Source organism: Tachysurus fulvidraco, chromosome 6 (genome assembly GCF_022655615.1).
Source record: "Tachysurus fulvidraco isolate hzauxx_2018 chromosome 6, HZAU_PFXX_2.0, whole genome shotgun sequence".
NCBI lineage: Eukaryota > Metazoa > Chordata > Actinopteri > Siluriformes > Bagridae > Tachysurus > Tachysurus fulvidraco.
This window is the reverse complement of record NC_062523.1, coordinates 16048016-16067060: the sequence shown is the minus strand read 5'-3', so window position 1 is coordinate 16067060 and position 19045 is coordinate 16048016. Positions and strand designations below refer to the sequence as shown.

At 36.5% G+C, this 19045-nt stretch overlaps 2 protein-coding genes across 3 annotated transcripts in view; both read left to right on the top strand.

Annotated features, from left to right (window-relative positions):
• Positions 1-3338, top strand: part of itgb5 (integrin, beta 5) — a 31841-nt gene extending 28503 nt beyond the window's left edge. For both annotated transcript variants that reach the window (XM_027164556.2, XM_027164557.2), the window contains 3 exons: positions 918-1037; positions 1256-1422; positions 2721-3338. In XM_027164556.2, coding sequence (XP_027020357.2) covers positions 918-1037; positions 1256-1422; positions 2721-2816 — 383 coding nt within the window. In that variant the 3' untranslated portion in view covers positions 2817-3338. The remainder of the gene's footprint in view (positions 1-917; positions 1038-1255; positions 1423-2720) is intronic.
• A 6401-nt stretch (positions 3339-9739) lies between these two features.
• Positions 9740-14926, top strand: tnfaip6 (tumor necrosis factor, alpha-induced protein 6). Its single transcript, XM_027164159.2, has 6 exons — positions 9740-9898; positions 11086-11223; positions 12125-12286; positions 13910-14138; positions 14215-14255; positions 14500-14926. Exons 1-6 carry the CDS (start codon positions 9790-9792, stop codon positions 14619-14621), a joined length of 801 nt encoding a protein of 266 aa, XP_027019960.1. The 5' UTR covers positions 9740-9789; the 3' UTR covers positions 14622-14926.
• The last annotated feature ends 4119 nt before the right edge of the window (positions 14927-19045 follow it).

Below are 19045 nucleotides of genomic sequence, written 5' to 3'. Positions count from 1 at the left end.
GCACAATTTTAAACGGTTCACTTGAGAAGCAATTTATACTACAACACTGCAATTCACTGATTGATAATTATTGGTTTTCTTTCAGGGCCCTCAGCAGGGTCAGTCACTTTGACGAAGCTATGTAGTAGGCATTTCTAGTCCATAGCTCCCTCCTATAGTGAGCCACTGGGTTACATTTGCTTTACAGCTTTGCAAAACATAGTGTGAAGTGTCCTGGGTTTGCTTATGTTATTATCTGGCAGTAAGCAATTACACACTAAACCAGTAAAGGATATAGCTGAATTTACTAAGCAGAAGTCAAATATCTAGTATATAATATGCAATTTTAGTGATTGGAAATTCTTTTTTTTACAATGAACCTATTTGCAGTGTTAAATATTTAGACACCTGTTAATTGCTAGTGTGAGAAGAACCGTGTCTTTTTTTTTTTTTTTTAAGACCGCTAATCAACAGCTGCTTATTTGCAGGAAGCATTTTATTCAAGTGTACAAATGTGTTGTTAAATTGCATAAAGCATGCATCATGGAGCTGCTGCTTCATTTTAGTTCTGTTTCACACTTCCCTTCACTAATGGACTCCACATGCACATTCCAGAAATGATTAGCACAGTGAAGAGGGGACATGACATAGTGACTCTCAGCCCTTAAGGCTTCACAAATGTTCCAAAATGTTTAGCTGTAGTGTGTCAGCGCTTTGAGTATGGAATGCACACAGATGTCCAGAAAGGGCTTCACTGAAAGGCTTTTCATATAATAGGTTTGGACGAGCTGCATGTTTTTCCTCCTTTGTTTTTGTGGCTCAGGCAGTTTGGCCAGCTGTTTTTTATAGAAAGGGAGCTTTCTCTCACTCCTCTCATCACACCCCCAGCTCTCTCTCGCTCTATGACAACCCCCTTTTTCTGTCTCTTTCACACACAGATACAGAGGACCCAGGCACTGTACTGTGTTTGTATAAGACAGAGAACGAATGTGTGATGAAGTTCACCTACTCTGAACATACCAGTGGCCAGTCAATCCTCACTGCTCTGCATGAGCCAGGTTAGTGTGCAGCCCCCACCTTATGTAAACCACATAACTGTAATTAACTGCATACTCTCCCACTGTTGTCACGGCTCTGAGCCAGAGCAATAAAGGCTGGTCAGGATGAAAACTTTCTTAATGCTTCAGTCTGTTTTATGTCTCATTAAATATTTAATATATGTGAATGAATAATTAACTTATTAATTATTGCCGTGTGTGTATATGTGTGTGCACAGTGTGTGCTGCTTCCCCTGATGCTATGACGGTGCTGCTTGCGGTTGTGGGCAGTATCCTGCTGGTGGGTATTGTGCTGTTGGCCATGTGGAAGTTAGTCATCACCATCCATGACCGCCGCGAGTTTGCTCGCTTCCAAAGCGCACGATCGCGGGCACGCTATGAGATGGTAAAGACCTTACTCTTTCTCCCTGAAGAATGACATTAGGTTAAACATTGTATAGGGAAAAACATTTATTATCCCCATTTATTTTATCCTTAATTTCTCTCTTTATATACTGTACTGTATATAGTCATTTGAAAAAAATTTTTTAGATAGTTAAACATATGGGCATTTTTTGTTCATTTTAACAATATTAAAAGATTATAGTGCCATATCATTTACAAGCTGAGAACGTTTAAAACCAAGCAAATTTTAAAATATCATCACAGGAACTACAGAAAACTCTTGCTACAGTTGATGTCAAAGTGCATGAATTTAAAATCAGAAACAGACTGCACAACTTTTTTATCTATCATGGGATGTGTGCAAGGAAGAAAACTTTGCTGTCTAAGAAAAACAAGAGGGCAAGACTAAAGTTGGCAAAAGAACTCTGAGACAAAGGACAAGACTTCTGGAATAATGTGCTTTAGACAGATTGTAAATTAGAATTATTTGGAGACCATAACAGAGGGCATGTTTGGCGTAAACCAAATACAGCAGAACCTCATACCAATTGTGAAACATGGAGGTGGAAGTGTTATGGATTGGAGATGCTTTGCTGCAGCAGGACCTGGCCAACTCATCATCATAGAACCCACTATGAATTCTACATTGTATCAGAAGGTGCTTAGGAACATGTGAGGCCATCTGTCAAAAAATTGAAGCTGAAGCAGAACAGGACCTTGACTAAAAACATACCAGTAAATCCACCAAGGACTCACTGAAAAGTAAAAAATCAAAGTCAAAGCCCAGATCTAAATCGAGAATCCTGTGTAGTGATTTGAAACAGACTGCACATGCAAGAAACCCCTCAAAGATCACACAGCTGAAAGAAGTCTGCATTGAGGAGTGGGGGAAACGTTCTTCCAGTTGATGTCAAAGGGGGAAACACTATGATTATTTTGTTGTTTATATGCAGTTACATCACTTTATTCTACAGGTATAAATTAAAACAAGATCAGAAATTGACACGTTGACATTTCTTAATATAGAACTGATTATATTCATTCATTCATTCATATATGTGTGTGTATATGTATGTGTTTATGTATTTATATAAAACCATAATATTTTAAATGAACCGGACAAAAACACTATGCTATGGCTGAATTTTTTTGGAGTTGGGAGAAACAAATAATGGTGATTATTTCAAGGCTCTGTTTCAAAGCCCCTAGTTGCTCTGCTCCTTGTGCATTTCAATGAACCCTTGTGACCTAGTTTCTCCTCCATCTCATTCTATCTGTCTGTTCCTCTCTTCCCCCCAGGCCTCAAATCCCCTCTACAAACACCCAATATCCACTCACTCAGTGGAGACGGCATTCCAGATGTACAGCAAGTCATATAATGGAGGAATTCACTGATCTCTGGCCTGCTGTTTGGGGTGGGGACACGGCAGGACCGGTCCGGTTGACAGTTTACAGTTTATGTGATGGGCAACAGAGATTGCCCCTTTATAAAAGACTTTATAACAACAATATGCCATCAGAGTCTGCTCTTCTATTTTGTGATCCTTTTCATGAGATCTAATAACTGAACTACAGCTGTACAGCAAGATGGACTGCTTTTGCTCATTAGTTTTCTCTGATAGAAGACGTACATGGATCTTTTATTAAAAGATGAATGGACTTTGAATTGAATGGACTACTTGAGTGAAATTGCCAATTCTGCAGCTCTAACCACAATTCCTCTTTGTTGAGGATGCCTTGTGCATTACATTTTGCAGAGAAATGACATTTTGATGCCTTAAATAGTATAACTGTATAGACAAGCATCCTGTATTTTAACCATGTTTGGTACTAACAGAGTAATAACTGTCTTACATTTAGTTTTGCACATTGTATGGGTTTATAAAATGGCAAAAAAATTAAAAATACCACACTCTCTAGATGTCTCAAATTTGCACATTTTTCCAATTATAATTTTGTGTTGTGCAGAATAAATGAAGAATGAATCATGATTCCACTTAAAGCTGGTCTTGATTCAAACTGTAACTTAACACAGTTTATAGTTTTGTGATAATCTCTCCATTCCTCTTACACAGGCCTCTCAGTGGAATTGGAGGCAAAAAAAATAAAGGATAATTTCTTATTTTGTAAAATTATCCTTTAAGGATTTGTACTCTAAATAGTGCATCAGTTCCCTTTAGGCCACTCAGTTACTGTTATAATAAGATGGCAGATGTCTGAATACTTGGATTTTAATTTGCACTGTGGTCCATCCACACCAGCTTCCTCATGACTCAAACAGATTATCTCATGTCTGCTCTTAGCTGAATCCGACATGAGCTGAAGGGAAAATATGAGCAATTAAACTGAGACCATGTCTTAGAGGGCAGCAGTGACTGGAGTGTGGGCATGTGGATCTAATGTGTGTTTGGACTTTTACATGTACAATAAATTGTCAGAAATAAAGTAGGGTGTGTGACTGAAAATTAGGTCAAATTAGCATAGATGTTTGTGAATGGGTGACAGTGATGAGTTTTAAAGCTCTGTGTGTTAGAAACTGATGGTGGTGGTGGTGTTTTTCTCTTGTTTTAACCTTCAAATTATACCCTCCATTTGTTTACACAGGATCATGTTCATTTCAAATAGAATATTCTAATAAATGTGTAAAAAAACATGTAAGCAATAAAACAACTGTGAAGTCATGTTGTGATAGGAAAATGACAGGGTGGTTATCGTACTAAAGCAGGATAACAGCACATCCAAAACAGCAATTTGCTAATAGTAACAGGTGTTATTTATTAAAGTGTAATATGTCATACATGTTATGTTTATAGCTACAATTAATAATGTGGAACATCATAGAAAGGGGAAAAATTGTTCCAGTTGTAACTTGCAGTTATAACAGCTATAATAAGTCATTCCCTGACAAGAATCTTATTTTCTTGCTGTTAAATTTAGGAAGATAAAAGAAAATGCAGCTCATGATGTTACCTAGAAACTGTAAAAGCCTTCTTTAACAGTGTTCAGGCAGTGTCACTTCAGGCAGTTGGCGATTGTCATATCTGTGCCACAATAGACAAGGACCAGTGTAGATGTTTTTCTCTGCACAGCAACAGCACTGACATGTTTATCAGCTGTAAAATAATCTGTCAAACTACAGTAGTGTCATAAGTCACTTGAAGTCAAGTTCTGGAGCATATGAATTAATCATCATGGCCACTAAAATAAATCACAGATCCTTAATGTTTATTACTCTTCATCACTGTGGGGTTTGTTTATTGTCACTCTAATTTATGCCATTAGAATTTCATTTCATTTCTTTTTCCACTGGAGAGATATGTCAACAATAATGGACAAAACAATGACATCTCTGTTAGCATTGCTAGTTGTCACTGGGGCAAAAAAGGGACACTTAAGCAGGAAAACTAAATGCCTATACTTTTTTAATCCTTTTTATGTACTTATTATTTTAAGCATTGTGCTTTCCCAGGAAATTAAGCATTAAAAAGTTACATTCAGTTACATTCATGAAACTTTTCTTTTTAGGTTGATTTTTACTCTCCAGAATGCAGACAATAAGACATTTAATTATGAAAAATGGAGGAGAAATCAAAAACTCCCAGGATGTTCAGGGACCTTAAAAGCATAAGTCATTTATTGTTTTTAACAGTGGGAAGATGACGACTCCAAGTTCAACATCCAGCTTTTGTGTGTGCATGTGAATGAATGAATGAAAAGAAAACATCCATTTCACAGCCACTCGCTCACTGACACATTTAAGAAACACTGCGGGGTTGGTTTCTCTGGAAAAAATAGTGCCTTGCCTCTATTAAACAGTCAGTTATTCTTAAACCTGACGTATAAAAAAAGAAAAAATAATGAAACGTTAATATGAAAGCATATATGTTCTTGGTTGTTGGTTTCTCCACAGCAGTTCAGATTTACACTGTTAACGCTGCTTAAATGCTGCACTGACACTGATACAATTTCCTTAATTATATGTCACAGCACATGGCCTCGAGTACCGTGAGAGGTCATATAAGAGTCTAGTGACTATATATAGAATTATAAACACAGACTGTGTGTTACAGCCCTGTAGTTAACTCTGAAGTGCTGGCAAAGTCTAAAGTGCAAAGATATCAACCACTGCCAGATCACTCAGACAGAAATGATGTCATTGGCTGATGGGGGAGGACCTTATGCCAGACGGAGGAAATGAAAGTCACTAGGTGTTATTGGTTAACTAAAAGGGGAAAAAGTGTGGAATAGAACAATCCCTGTGAGGCAAAGTAGTACTGTGCATGGAAAAGTGTTGAAGAAGGCTACTTTCAATATAAGATGTTTCGGAGTCTTTTCTTTTAGACTTTTTTGTTTGACATATTTCCAATTTTCTTATTCTACCGGAATAGAATTTTACTTCTATGATTCTCCAACCTGTTTCCATAAAGTTAGAAGTACACAATTGCATAGGATGTCTTTCACTGGAACAAAGGGCTCAGACCTGTTTCAGTAGTGCCTCTGTGCACAAACTGGAGTCTGCACAGAGCCCTGACCTCAACTGCTGAACACCTTTGTTTTAACCTGGAATGCTGACCGCATCCCAGGCCTCACCTCTCTGAAGCTCTTCTTACTGAATGAACACAAATCTCCACAGCTACATTCCAATATCTAGTAGAACACCTCCCCAGAAGAGTAGAGATTATTATAAGAGCATGTTCAACAAGGCAGTGTTGGTGTGAAGGTCTACAGCCAATCATGGGGCATAAAATCATACAGAAACTGGTCAAGAGATACAGGATAAATTTATATGTAAAATGTGGTAGGTTTCTTCTAGGATATAAGACAATTTGCCAGCTCTTCTCATTTGCTTATGTAAGACATTCTCAAAAATATTTAATCTGAAGACAAACTGCTGAATAATGCCACTTGCTGAACAAATAAAAGCCAAAAGTAAACATGAATGAAATTAATTATTGTGAGGTTTTGTCCTGTGATGCCACCTCCTGGACAAAGAGTAACAGTAACAAATATCTATCTCTAGAGAATTACAGTAAAAATGAAAAAAGAGAGAAAGAAATAATAATAATAATAATAATAATAATAATAATAATAATAATAATAATAATAATAATAATAATAATAATAAACATTACCTATGTGTGTCTTATGGAAATCTTACAGTTAAAGTCTACATCTCTGACTGCAGGCCTGTGAATGGATCTAACTCCATCATCAAGTTTGCAGATGACACCACGGTGATCGGTCTCATCACCAACAATGATGAGACTGCCTACAGGGAGGAGATCCAGCACCTAGCCACATGGTGCAATAACAATAACTTGCTCCTTAACACCTCCAAAACAAAGGAGCTCATTGTGGACTTCAGGAAAGAGTCAGGAGGCACACATGACAACATCCACATAATGGGATGGCTGTTGAGCGCGTTTCCAGCTTCAAGTTCCTGAGGATCCTCATCTCGGCGGACCTGTCCTTGACTACCAACACCTCCAGCCTGGTCAAGAAGGCTCATCAGCGCCTCTTTTTCCTGAGGACACTAAAGAAAAATCAGCTTTCCTGGTGAACTTCTACCGCTGTGCAATAGAAAGCATCCTGAAAAGATGTGTCACAGTCTGGTATGGGAGCTGCTGGAGAACATCCACAAGAAACGCTGTTGAGCTCGCAGCATTCTTAAGGACTCCTCTCATCCTGCCCATAGACTGTTTTCACTTCTGCCCTGTGGCAGGCGTTTCAGGTGCCTCCGGACCAGGACTAGCCGACTAAAAAACAGCTTTTTTCCCTAGAGCTGTCTCTTTACTGAACTCTGCCACTCGCTGATCCTATGTCCTTCATTCTACTGCCAAACCACCCCCACCCCCACACACACACTCACACTCTCCTTTTTGCATTGCTGCTCACCATTGCCTAATCATTGTATATACCCACCTAATTTCTGTTCATAATAACAGCAATATATTATATTCTGATTATAGTACATATCCTTCTGTATATTTCGGTTTATCGTAATAACAATATATGTTGTTTATAGCACATACCCTCCGTAAATTTTAGTTTATAGTAGCTAATAGACACCTGCATATTACAGTATGTTCATCTGTATATTATATTATTCATAGAACATACATATCTGTACATATCCTTCTGTAGACCTGTATATTTGTTCATAGTATGCACACAACTGTAAATCACTCCATATTACCACTTACTTAACTTATTTAAATCTTGTACAAACTGTATATCCTGCACTTGCTACTATTGCACGGTTAGACCTAAACTGCATTTCGTTGCCTTGTACTTGTACATGTGTAATGTCTAATCTAATAAATGGAAATGTTTGATTTGCTTAATCGCTTCAAATTCCTGAAGGCATGCAGTTGCAATACATCCTAAATATGATTACAGTCCATCAGCAGGCACCATGCAACTACCATAGCAGGTCGATTCCAGCCTTTTCAGGATTTGCTCTGGTTTCTGACCGACTTCGACGAACCCAAAGTACGCCATGTATTTTGTCACTGCTATGCTGGAATAAACTTCTTGTTCTTTATTAAGATCTTCAACATCATCATCTTATTTTACTATGCATTTTTATTTCTTACAATTATCACGATTCATAAATAAGTCATAATTGAATAATGATTCCCAGATTAGCAAACATTACACAGAGCTTTGTATCCTAATATCTCTGAACTATTTAAATGAGGACCTTAAAGCTCCTAGTTAACAAAAGAAGGAAGGAAATGGGTGAACTTTTCTTTATATGTGGGCTCCGTTCTACACACACACACACACCACAGAGAGAGAGAGAGAGAGAGAGAGAGAGAGAGAGAGAGAGAGAGAGAGAGAGAGAGAGAGAGCTTTAGTTCCAGTAAAATACACGTATAACAGGATGTTAAGGTGTTACATGGCAGCCATACAGTATCATTGTGAAAACAGAAGTGAATAAAGGAGTCATTTCAGAGAAGGCACCCAAGCGAGTTTATACAGTCACTTAATAGCTGAGTGTGTCCCTGCACCCAGAGACAAAATACAGTATGTTAATAATTTTCATCTTTTAGCAAGTTCACCTTAACAGGTATGACAATTGTTGGCTAAACTCATTAATTCTATAATATGAATAAAACCAGTTTGAACGATCTTAGCCAGGATTGAGCTTTCATTTAGTTATTATATCTACAATGTCCCACAAACGTTAGACTACTTACAATGTAATAATTCAGAGGAGGATCTTACTCACTGTGCCTTTCTACAAACTTGAACTGAGACACTTTTTTCATGCCAACAAACATGAGCAATGTTTTACAGTAAGACAAACCCTAAACCCAGATGGGTCATATCGTAAATCACAAAGCTGTGTAATATTAAATTACTTACGTAGGACAGTATTATGGAAACAAGCATAATGAATTGCATCTTTTATTAAAAAGAGCATATGTTCTTTTAAAAATCTTGCTGTTTAAAGCATACTTGAAATATAACATTTAAATCCCAAACCTGCTGTTAGTTTTTAATTTATATACAAAATTACCCACATACTTAAACATACTTCATGCACACTTATGTGTATCTTTTGAATATGTATTTGATGACCAACAAGTAATATGACATTTGTTATATTTTCCTTGTTATATTTGGGTTAAAAAAAGAAAAGTAAGCCAAAAGTAACCCATTTTACAGTTAATGATATGAAAGAATATGACATGCAACATGAATAACAACGTGTCCAATACGTCATCCAACATAAAAATAGCTTTTCCTTCTTCAGCTTGTCTTTACTCAGCTGTAATAGTTACTGCACTGAACTCAACAGCTGTAGCACTTGTGTGTGCATTAACATGATCATTAACACAGTGCCATCATCATTAACATGTTATCACTAATACATTATAGCAGACATCAAAGACATCAAAACATCAAAGGACATGCTGAATTTCCCCAAACATGCTGTAAACTAAGGAGCTTTAATGATTGGAGTTGCAGGTCTACAGCACGTGTGAACAAGATCATCATGTGTTATAAAGCTATGTGGTGTAAACTCTGAGCACTCCAGTTATTTATGAGTCCGTTTTTATTTGCTCTATACGTTTTGCAATACCTTCAGTTAAAACATAAACATAAAGTTTCCATAAGGGAATGAATACCGCCTTTCACGTGACCCGACAATCAATCGTTTGTGTAATAACTTTTTATGGGACAGTCAACAATCTTACACGTTTTTGTTCCTTTGTGTTTTGGTGTTAAACACGTAGCCCCTTGAGACTCCGCCCCCTCCTCCTCCTCAATCTGGCGCGTGGACGTTTCCCAACTCTATTAGAGATCGCACAGATGTCGCGTTCATTCTCGTCGGTGTGTCGCTCGTGCTGCTGTCGGGATGCTGTACGTGCACGCGGTAGCCGCTCTGCTCGCCTTCTCGTGCGTCCTGAAGGAGGCTGAGTCTTGGGGATACAAGAATGGAGTTCTTCACAATTCCATTTGGCTTGGTAAATTTTATTTTTAACATTGGAACATTTGTTTGTTTTTTGTTGTTACAGTTTTTGGACCAAATGTATATTTTACAAAGGATAGGAATATCAGACAGTTTTTTTTTATGAATATCAGTCAGATATCTAGTTAGGAACATTTTGCTGGTCCCCATAAAGAAATGTATTTTATTTTATTTATTTATTTTTTGGTTATTGAAGTTTTTTCAGCATTAATTAGCTGCATTATTAATTGTCAATATTAGATAAATTGTGTGTAAAAAGTGTGTGTGTGTGTGTGTGTGTGTGTGTGTGTGTGTGTGTGTGTGTGTGTGTGTGTGTGTGTGTGTGTGTTGGTGTTTGTGTTGGCCACTTACACACACTAAAAGACAGGCATTTATGACCGTCTTAGTCCATCCTTCCTCTGAGGGAGTCTTGTAAACCAGGGGAAGTGACCTCACTGTCTTACTCAGTTGTCCTAAACAGTTTACAGTTTGTGGTAATAATCTCAGAACAACCGAGTCATTCATCATTAGTGGCTCAAGATGTGAAAAAACAAAATTCAAGTGGCAATTTCTGAAATCTGTGAACATGACCACCATCACCGCTCTAAAGTGTTCCAGAGGACCTTCATTTGACCTTAAAGATCATTTGAAGGTTCCTTTTAAATTGTGTAACAAAACTATAACTTTAAAGTGGAGTTAAAATAAAAAAAGAGCTGAAAAGACAACTTGTGAAGCTTTTTAGTCATGTGATGTCGGCTTGCACATCTACAGTGTCATGCATTGGGGTTAAACTTAGGCTAATCTAAGTGTCATGGAAAGTTTCAAAGTTTCCAGCTTGAACACATGAAACATTTACATCAAGTGTTTTTTAAACACATTTAAAAGCAGCACATACTGTTAAACTCTATTGCCAAAGTTTCACTCCTCTCATGGGGCCAACATTTTTGTTTTCTGTTATAGGTGCTCTTCTGCCAGATAGATTATTTATTTATTTATTTATTTATTTATTTGTTTGTTTGTTTGTTTGTTTGTTTGTTTGTTTGTTTGTTTAACAGCTAAAACCTAACATTTTTTTGACTCTGTGGGCTGGCTCACTGATGTTGATGACAGCAGTAACTTGTGTGTGTGTGTGTGTGTGTGTGTGTGTGTGTGTGTGTGTGTGTGTGTGTGTGTGTGTGTGTGTGTGTGTGTTTCTCTTTGCAGAACAAGCAGCTGGAGTGTACCACCGGGAATCTCGCAAAGGGAGATACCAGCTGACGTATAAGGAGGCCAAAGCTGTTTGCAAGTTTGAAGGGGGTTCATTAGCCTCTTATGATCAACTTGAAGCTGCCAGACAAATTGGTCTCTATTGCCAGTTTATTTATTTTCATTTAATCTGATGATAAAATCAGTATAGTATATTCTCTTAATTGTACTACTCCAAATTTTAATTGTAAAAATTCGTAAAACAATTAAATTCTGTTCTCTGTTAGTTTATAACTAACCAGATCATAATCCTCTTTTTTAGCTAAAGTTGAAAGTGCTCTGTCTCTTACGTCTGTTAAGAAAGATCATTGTTTCTGACTTGCTTGGGGTTGCTTCAGTTCCTCTCGTTGCTGCTCCTTAATTGTGCCAATATGCTGTTTCTCATACACCAATGATTATACAGCGGATTTCCTCTGATTACTGTTTCCCATGGGGACCAAATTATTTTCTAGGTAACTCTCTAATAGTTATGGGAACTGGTCACTTAATCCCTCTAGGATTTCACATTTTTCTTTTTTTGTGTGTGATTTTTACAATTAAAAATACTAAATTTTGCTGCAGCTTTTTAAAAAAAAAAATACAGCACAGACACAGAATTATGTAATGCCATTCTACAATAGCTGTACTCATGTTCACTGCATGTTAATTAAAGACTCAGTGGTTTGAGTATTAGAAATGGTATGGAAATTTCTGTACACAAACAAAATGAAAAATGTACACATCTTAGAATGACTCACGGTATTTGAATGCTATGATTTTGAATAGTTTCTTCTTTTTTCCTGCGTAGTAAACATTTTACTGGCCTGGAAATGAACTGTTTCTCAAGCCACAGCTGGAACAGATCTGTAGGGCTCAGTCCTGTTTCCTTACAACACATTTTACAAAGCATTCGCACTTTCAATTCTGATGAGGATGATGACAATAAAGATGATGATGAGGATGATGCTTATTATTATGGTGATATGAGGTCTAAATAAAATATTTCTGTTTTCCAAAGGCTTTCATGTGTGTGCAGCTGGATGGTTTGATAAAGGTCGTGTGGGGTATCCCATCGTGAAACCTGGAACCAATTGTGGATATGGGAAGGTTGGAATTATCGATTATGGTTATCGTCTAAACAAAAGTGAAAAGTGGGATGTCTACTGCTACAACCCTAATTGTAAGTAATACTAAGCGGCGTACTAAAGTGGTAGTGAAGTAATTCTGGGAAGAATGCTAATTAATCTTAACCACAAAAGAGTCGCACTCTACATTAAATATTTATTTTATGTTCAAGCAAGTCAATGGTCTCTGTGGAGCTAAACATCAGGTTCTGTGTCAGCTAACCATGAAAGCATGTGTGTAAGTCATCTGCACTGAGACTCATACATCTCAGACTTTAATTATACTATGACTGAGCACTTGTTTGATATTTACCGCTACAGATGATTCACCTAAAGCAAGTTTTACTCAGCTGTAACACTTAAACCTACACCCTTAAGAAGAACTTACAGAATGTTCCAAGTGTAATTTGTACTGATGTCATAACAATATAAACAGAATTCTTCAAAGGCTATTGTCTTGGTGGAGCAGCTTTCTAATGACTGTAGCAGAAGTGCCAGAAAGTCACTTTAATTTTTACATCTTCAGAGCAAATGCAAGAGAATTTTGAAAATCATGATGGATGTCTGCTTTGGCCTTAAATACACCAGTCATACTCATTTTTTTTACCTTATCAATAGGCATGTGCTTTCTGTGCATGTTCCTCCTGTGTCTTTGGTTTGTAGCATCCTTCCCAAAACCTGCTAGTAGGTGCTAGTTAATCTTGAGGTGTGTAAACACTTCACACCCAAAAAAAGCAGACAATGAAGATGAACATCATCATACAGTTTTACCACCAATCTGCATTTGTATATACAGTTTTAGATTTTTCCATATGCTTCTAACCCCGGTAAAAATTACATTTTATTTTTGTTGTAATTTTAGCGAAATTCTATTCTTAGTATATTTTTCTTTTTTCTTCCTTTCTTTAACTCTTATTCTATTTTTATGACACAGATAGTTGAAGCATGACAATTAATGGTTGTGTATGTGACGTAAAATGAAATTTGACCAATCATCTGCAGGCAAAATATTTCATGTAGGATATTTTGTTTACAAAATAAACTAGATATCAAGTCTAACTAGTGATCTATTCATAAAGACTTCAATTAATTGTAACATCTTAATTGTACTACTGCAACTTATTTGAAATATTAAAATAAACACTAGGTGTTAAGAAATAGTAAAATAATTCAATTCTGTGCTCTATTACTAGACTAACAACTATCCAGAGCATATCTTCATTTCAGATAAATGTCTGTCTGAAGTTCCTCTCTTCTTTGTTATTTTTAGACGTTATTTACATAATTCCATATACACAAATATGTATTTTAATGTTATAATAAGAGTACAACATGCCTTTACATACGATACATAATAGTGCATACATGGATTTGTTTTAAGTTTGACACAGTTTTACAGAAGTTGGTTCAAAGCCATGGCAGACCCTGACACAAACCATTGACAGTATTTAAAGTCTATAAAATAAAAACAAGTGAACAAGTGGCTTTCATATCCAACAAGTATGAAAAAGTGGCTTTCATATCCAAGAAGTCTGAAAAAGTGGCTTTTGTCGGTATCCATTAGTCGTATGTCCTTGAGAAGATTCCTATTTTAGGACATTTAACTTAAAGTACGAAGGTCATTATCCTTTAAAAATATTGCAATGTTTTTTTTGTTGTTGTTGTTGTTTTTTTGACAGCAAAAGAGTGTGGAGGTGTGCATACAGACCAGGAGAAGATTCTACAGTCACCAGGCTTTCCAGATGAGTATCTTGATGAGCAGATCTGCTATTGGCACATTCGTGTGCGCTATGGCCAGAAGATTCGTCTGCAGTTTCTTGATTTTGATGTTGAGGATGATGTAGACTGCATTAGTGATTATCTGGAGATCTATGACAGTTATGATGATATCTCGGGTTTTGCTGGAAGGTATGAACGCTTGAATTTTTTCAAGATTATATTGTACACAAATTCTACAAAGCCGTGACCTGTCTGTTTTTTGTAGGTACTGTGGGGATGAATTACCTGAAGACTTTCTTAGCACAGGTATCACTCATTACTTTCATACATTAACATACTTTCTAACATACTTTAAATGATCACATTCATCGTATTTCACCCTCCTCAGAATTGTTGTTTACATTTGTGTTTACATTTAATTAAACCTAAATATGTTGAATATTTTCCAGGCAAAATATTAGTTTAGATTATGTGGCAGCACACGAGCATGGCGGTGTGTCAGGAGTATATTTCTATTTCTAACCTAGTCTGCATCTTGTCTTTTCTCCAGGTAATGTAATGACATTAAAGTTCCTTACGGATTCGTCTGTGTCTGCTGGAGGTTTCAAGCTACAGTACACTGCTATTGATTCATCTCTGCTCTCCGATAATGACACAAGCACTTACACTTGACCACTTTCTTAAATAGATGTCATTTTATAGGCGAATTGTTTATTATATGTTTACACGTTTACTATCCATTATTTTAGAATGGCATATTATGTGTTTTTGCTTTTCTAAAAAGTTAAATAATAATATGTGATCAGAATAAAATAATTTGTATGCATGTATTTTTTCCAACAGCTGTTATGGTGTATTTGAAACTACCTATATATGTTTCTAAATGGATGAACTTATGGATCTGACTTTATGTAGATTTGTTAAACAGCTTTGTGTTGAATTGGAATGCATTAAATTTAAATGAATGTTTAACAGAATTTTGTTGAGTTGGTGTATGATTTCTGTATGTTAGTACATTTTATTTGCTAATCAAGTGCTGCAGATAGATAGATAGATAGATAGATAGATAGATAGATAGATAGATAGATAGATAGATAGATAGATAGATAGATAGATAGATAGATAGATAGATAGATAGATAGCACATAAACACTGGTTCACTAGGTCACAGACCATCAGCCTAAAACTCTTTTGAGTACTTTAGAAAATTCTAGCACTTTAAAAAAGAAAAGACATAATGTATAACTGATTAATGAGTACAGAAATAAATGTGTAAACCACACAGATTTAAATGCTGTAAGGTTAGAGTTATTGTCTTGACTTAAACCATAATAAACCATGATAGACATAGAATGGAATCTGATGTCTAATGTGATGTTATTTTATTTAGTAATAATTCATATAGCAGCATACATACATACATACATACATACATACACACACACACACACACACACACACACACACACATATATATATAAATTAGAGGTTTGCGGGATCAGCACTGGATTTTTGTCAACACCATCAGACACATAGAAATGTCTATAAATTTATTTTTAATTAAATTATAACAAATATTTTGACTCTTAGCAGTTTTTAATTGTCTTAATCACTAAAAAATGTTTTTAAAATAATCATATCACCTTTTAAAAGTTAATTTAATTAGTCAATGTTTAATGATTGCAGTTTAGGCTGTATGGATTAATCAATTTATCATTTAATTTCTATAATGAACAGTGATACTTAAATGCATACAAATTACACAATAACTTTGAAAATGCAACCATTTTATTAACAAATATTCTTCAGGAAACAAAACAGCTCATCTTTATAAAAAAAAACCAACAACAATATGTCATTCTGACGGAGTTGACAAGGCATCAACGATGTTGACACAAAACTGAAGGTGGTGACAAACTTGTAAGAAACAGAAAAATATTTCATTCAAAAGGAACATTGACCGCTCACAAATATCATAACATTGCAAGATATGAAGAAAACACATTATATAACCAATTTTTCATCTCATGGGAGTAGAGGGACTTTACAGGCAATAGAAAAAAGAAATGAACCCCCTTTGTGAAGTCCACAACAGCTTCAAATGTACGTGCTTATAAAGTATATAAACTAATTCAAGTCATCCATAGTCAAAATGACAGCAAAACTAAACATTCATAAAAAAAAACCCTAACATTTGACTTCTCAAGGCAGTCGATGGAGTTTAAAAACCAGGCAACAGACGATTCAAGTGTTCATCTTCTATGAAATCCATGACCTCTGCTGATATGTTATATATCTCCCTGGTGCTGCTGGAGATGTAATGTGAAATGGACGCAATGCACAGAAGGACGAGTAACTAAGTCTAATGTTTGGGTTTTGCTGGACAAATGCAATGTGAAGGTTTTGCAATGTGTCGTTTAGTATCATCCTTTGACGTTTTACTTTTTTCCTGTTAATGGTGTCTTTCTTGTCTGTTGTCATCTTCGCATTGTTTTCCAAAAAACTGTGAACACTTAGGGATATGGTCTGGAGGAACCCAGGCTTCCTTTGTTTTGGTATTTTTTTCTGTCAGTGTTTTGTAGGTCAGGCCAAACTCATGAACCCTGTGGATAAGGTGATACTTTTTGAGAATTTGGCCAGACAAAGACAGTTTAGGATGCTGGGATGCAAGTTTGCATCTTCTGTGGGTGCGAGGAGCATTTCTTCTCAGCTCTGCATTCATTGCATGGTGGAAGAGCAGTGATCATTTCTGAGTCGGCTCCCTTGAACCATCATATCTGTTTTGGTTTGAGGCGAGTACTGTCTCTTCTCATTTAGAATACGTTTTCCACAGTCAAGTCACTTTCTCAGCTTGTCCCCCTCTTTTTTAACTTGTCAAGTTTGTCTTTCTGTGCTTTAATCTCTCTGGAGTGTCTTTTTCTAGTTTTGCATCTTTCCCTATCACCAGCAAATAGCTGTCTACTACTCCTTTGCTCCTCAGAACTGATGTCCAAAGGACTCTGGGGTGCTTGCCTTCCTGTGCATTGTTCTTGAGTTCTCTTTCTGTGCTTGTTTCTAAAACTTTCTCTTATACCTCTTGTCTCTTTGTTCCAAATCCGTGATATTTTTTATCTTGCACTCCTTCACCCATTTCCCCATCTTTCCCTCTCATTTCTCAGCAACTCTTCTTTCAGCTCTTTTATGAAACTCCCTATTCCTTCTCTTTCGTTCCTCCACTGATAGCTTCTCTCTAGCCATTCTAGCCAGAAATGCATACCCTTATGTGGTCAGTATACTTTTCTGATGGAAAAGCATAAGCTTCAAATTATAGGTAATCATAAGCAACACCTTGAACATATCAAGTACTCGAGAGGCTGTGAAAATGAGAGTAAATTCAAAACATAAAGCTGTATGGCCATTGGTTGCAATTCAACATAAAACTGAGCAACAGTAATATCACATGTTTGGTAAGTAATATAATTGAAGTAAACTACGAAGTAAAATGAGGAATAATGCACATAATGGCATGTCAACACCATCTTAGAAAGAGTCAACACCATCAGACACAAATCCTGATGGTGTTGACATGTGACGGAGTTGACAAAGTACCATGTTTCCTCTCATAACACATGTGCTTCTCAAAAGAGCCATCTTGTTTATCATTTGTTTCTTGTTGCCTTTATACTTTACTTAAATTAAGCATTTATAACAGAAAATATCATACAAGTCTTACATTACATTGTTTATGGTTGTGACATGCAAAGTATTAACAAATAGGTATAAATTTAAAAGAATATTAAAAACGTACCAGAGCTAGAGTGGTCTCATGGCATTTGAAAGAACAAGGAAGTGATAAAGGAGACCTCAGAGTTTTGGCTGCCCTCAATAATTCCTGATTTTTTTATTTTAAAAAAAAGGTCTGACGGTGTTGACAAAAACGAAGGACACAAGTTAATCATCTTAAAACTACATTAAAACCAGTTTTTCAGTTGTAACTTTTTATGCTCATTAAATTAATTTCTGAACTACTTACATACAGTAAATATAAGATTTAATTTAAAATTACATTTAATTGTTTTTAAGCTATTGTAATGTAATGACACCTGCTTCCGGACAAGGGTTTTTACAGACACTGGTCACATATCATATCATTTAGAATTAAAAACATTTATAAAACGACATGAAATAATAGTTTGTTGTGCTTTGATTATCCTTTTTAGTCTTCTAGTTAAGTGTATGTGCGATATTAAGTCATTTTTTTTACCCACAAACAGTGTTTTATCTGGCGGACATGTTTTGTCCCTGATCTCAAGAATCACTGATAGGTATATTATTCAAATGATTCCTCCAAACGAAACCTTCAATGTAACGTGGTGGGAAATCAATGTAATTTTAGAAGAAATGGGGAAAGATTAATTCGTCACGAAAGATTAATAAAACATCACGACACCAGTGAAGAGTTCTGGTTGCTTATTGTCACGACACCAGTGAAACGTTCTGGTTGCCCCTTAACATCACCACACCACTGAAGTCTTCTGGTTGCTCCTTAACATCACCACACCAGTGAAGTGTTCTGGTTGCTCCTTAACATCACCACACCAGTGAAGTGTTCTGGTTGCCCCTTAACATCACCACACCAGTGAAGTCTTCTGGTTGCTCCTTAACATCACCACACCAGTGAAGTGTTCTGGTTGCTCCTTAACATCACCACACCAGTGAAGTCTTCTGGTTGCTCCTTAACATCACCACACCAGTGAAGTGTTCTGGTTGCTCCTTAACATCACCACACCAGTGAAGTCTTCTGGTTGCTCCTTAACATCACCACACCAGTGAAGTCTTCTGGTTGCTCCTTAACATCACCACACCAGTGAAGTCTTCTGGTTGCTCCTTAACATCACCACACCAGTGAAACGTTCTGGTTGCTCATTAACATCACCACACCAGTGAAGTCTTCTGGTTGCCCCTTAACATCACCACACCAGTGAAGTCTTCTGGTTGCTCCTTAACTTCACCACACCAGTGAAGTCTTCTGGTTGCCCCTTAACATCACCACACCAGTGAAGTCTTCTGGTTGCTCCTTAACATCACCACACCAGTGAAACGTTCTGGTTGCTCAT

Excerpts from the sequence above, each read along its gene's own strand:
- tnfaip6 (XM_027164159.2), top strand. The coding sequence starts at position 9,790 with ATGCTGTACGTGCACGCGGTAGCCGCTCTGCTCGCCTTCTCGTGCGTC. Across the intron at positions 11,224-12,124 it reads TGAAGCTGCCAGACAAATTG|GCTTTCATGTGTGTGCAGCT; the intron begins GTCTCTATTGCC and ends TGTTTTCCAAAG. Across the intron at positions 12,287-13,909 it reads CTACTGCTACAACCCTAATT|CAAAAGAGTGTGGAGGTGTG; the intron begins GTAAGTAATACT and ends TTTTTTTGACAG.